The sequence below is a fragment of the Loa loa genome (genome assembly GCF_000183805.2).
Source record: "Loa loa unplaced genomic scaffold supercont3.267, whole genome shotgun sequence".
In the NCBI taxonomy this organism is placed as follows: domain Eukaryota; kingdom Metazoa; phylum Nematoda; class Chromadorea; order Rhabditida; family Onchocercidae; genus Loa; species Loa loa.
The window spans coordinates 13,585-16,171 of NW_018108447.1; the positions used below are offsets into that span (position 1 = coordinate 13,585).

The 2,587-nt window shown below is 21.7% G+C and overlaps 1 protein-coding gene across 1 annotated transcript; it reads right to left on the reverse strand.

Annotated features, from left to right (window-relative positions):
- Window positions 1-329: 329 nt before the first annotated feature.
- LOAG_14488 (hypothetical protein) lies at window positions 330-2,353 on the reverse strand (the record flags this gene model as incomplete). The annotated part of the gene is made up of 4 exons (XM_003149985.1): window positions 330-662; window positions 1,035-1,346; window positions 1,709-1,930; window positions 2,207-2,353. 4 exons carry the CDS (start codon window positions 2,351-2,353, stop codon window positions 330-332), a joined length of 1,014 nt encoding a protein of 337 aa, XP_003150033.1.
- Between the last annotated feature and the right edge of the window lie 234 nt (window positions 2,354-2,587).

Consider the following 2,587-nt stretch of genomic DNA (forward strand, 5'->3'; position numbering starts at 1 on the left):
ATTTTGGATGAATAAGCATGTAATGTCTGCAATTATATAATTTAATTTTTTTTCTATTTTTTTTTTTTTAGAAATTTATCATTCAAGAATTCAAATTTAGACAAAAAAAGGAAAAAAAAATTGTAACTTTTACTTTCTTTTTTTTTCTTTTTTTTATTGATTTCGAATGATAAGCGATAGTTATTAATTTATGATAAGCAATTGTTTTTATGCTTGAAAAATTTTATCGTTCTTTAAAAAAAAATTTTTTTTATCATTTACAATTTTTTACATCACTTCAATAAAAAAATTCATTTCGTTTTTTTTTTCTTTTCAAAAAAAAAAAAATATTACAAAAATAAACTAACATCAACAAATTGCTCGATATTGTAAACATTATCACTTGCGATAAATTTTAAAAAGCTTAAATCCTTTTCAAATTCATCCAATTCATTTTTAATATCAAAGCTTGCATAATCCATAATACTTTCATCTGATGATGTTCGTAAATTAATCATTGTTGTATTTGCTTCACAACTTCGTGTCAATGAATCAAGTGCATTCTTTAGTGAAATACCAAAATGACTTCGTACTGGAAAACCTTTCAGGACACGTTCCACAATTTGTCGTCTAATATTACGTGTTTGTAGCATAATCGTATAAAAATCTTCCAATGTTTTCACCTGTTTTCATAATTTTTTAATTTAATATAAATAAATTTTTTGAAAATTTCAACAATTTTATATGTGATTGATTTTCAAAATTTAATTCGAAATATTTCAATTTAAAATTTCAAATCTTTTAAATTAAATTAGCTTTTATGTGTAGCAAATTTTTGCAAAATATCAACTTTAACAAAAATTTCATTATTCTTTAAATTATGAAATCAAAATTTCTTTCTTTATGCATAAATAAATACACTATCAAAAACAAAGCATAATTTAATCGTAGATGAAGATCATTTTTAAGAATTGTATAAATTAAATTAAAGTAATACTTTTGGTAATAAATGAAATTTGCATAAAGAAACGAGGATAATGATAATGAAACAATACCTCAATTGATCTTATCACTTCATGTGTCCAAGATGGATCTAGAAATGCTGCACTCCATTTTTCAATATCATTAGATAAGATAAATTTATGTAATTTGGAACCATTAGCACGACGAATTGCTAAATCTTGAATAGCAGCTTGATAAAATGCATCCGAATAACTATCCAAATCATAGAGATTTATTATCCGTTTATAACATTGTTCACCATTTTCCTGATAAAGTCCAGCTCGAGAAAATTGCACTTCACTACCAGCACCTGTTGATAGAATTAATCCTGCATTTGGATTACATAATAGCATCTCTTTTGCTACCTGAAAAGGAAAAAATAAAAATGTGACAAAAAAAAAATTTTTACAAAAAAATAATTTGAAAAAAAAGAAAATGTTTAATTTTCATATCATTAACAAATATATTTTTAATTTTAATTTTTTAATTTATTCAATTTTTTCCCAAAAAAATAGAGGGATTTTTTTTTTTTGTTTTTTAATTTTCGATAATATAAATTTTGAAACATTACAAAATTTTAATAGAACAATAGTAAATTAAATAGAATTTATTTGTATAAATTAATGAACAATTTTAATAAAAATCAATCAATTGATTATTAATTATTTGAAATTTTAAATTTTCAAAAATCATTTAAATTAAAATTAAATTAAGCAAAATTTCTAACCAAATTCATGCCATCTTTTTTTGGTGTTACAATACCAATATCCATTGCTAAATAGCATGCAATGAGTTCTTTTCGTGGTAATCCTTCTGTTTGAAAAATTAATGGTTTCCAATTTGGTCGTGTTGGACAGGTGCATACTTTATTAATACCTTCAGCTAATAAAATACATTCATCTTGATAAACACGATAGGTATCAACAGCACGTCTATTTATTACCGCAACCTAAATTTAAATTTATTAAATTCTTTGATTTTTTTTAATTTCCATTTTTAATTTTAATCATCTTTCAATTCCTTATCATTCCTTTTTCTTCTTTTTATCTTCAATATATTATCAAAAATTACTTAGTTTTAATTCTTTAAATTAATTTTTTTCAATTAAAAGGTAAAAATTCATTAGGAAAAGAAGAAATGAACTTGAAAAAAAAAAAGTGTATGCATTGAAAAATTAATTCATTGTAATGTTTCAATTAATTAAATAGAATTAATTATATTATACCTGATACAGTACATCTTTACCAATTCGTTCCGGATATTTTTCAAAATAATTTTTATATGCTAGTAATTTTTCTTTAATTCCTTTTGTATAATCGAATCGTTCGACGGAAAAAAATAATCGTCCATCTAATGGCGCATTTACTCCCATAATCTTTAATAAATTTTCTCAAACATTTTATCTTCTCTTTTTTATTTTGATAATATGCAGGAAAAAAAAAGGAAATGAAATAAATAATTTGGAGATATTTTAAAAAAAAATTTTTGAAAAAATAAAAAAATTATAAAGAAAAGAAACGAAAAATGCGATAAATTGCAATAAATTGTTTATTTAAATGAAACAAAATAAGTAATAATAATAATAATAATAATAATAATAATAATA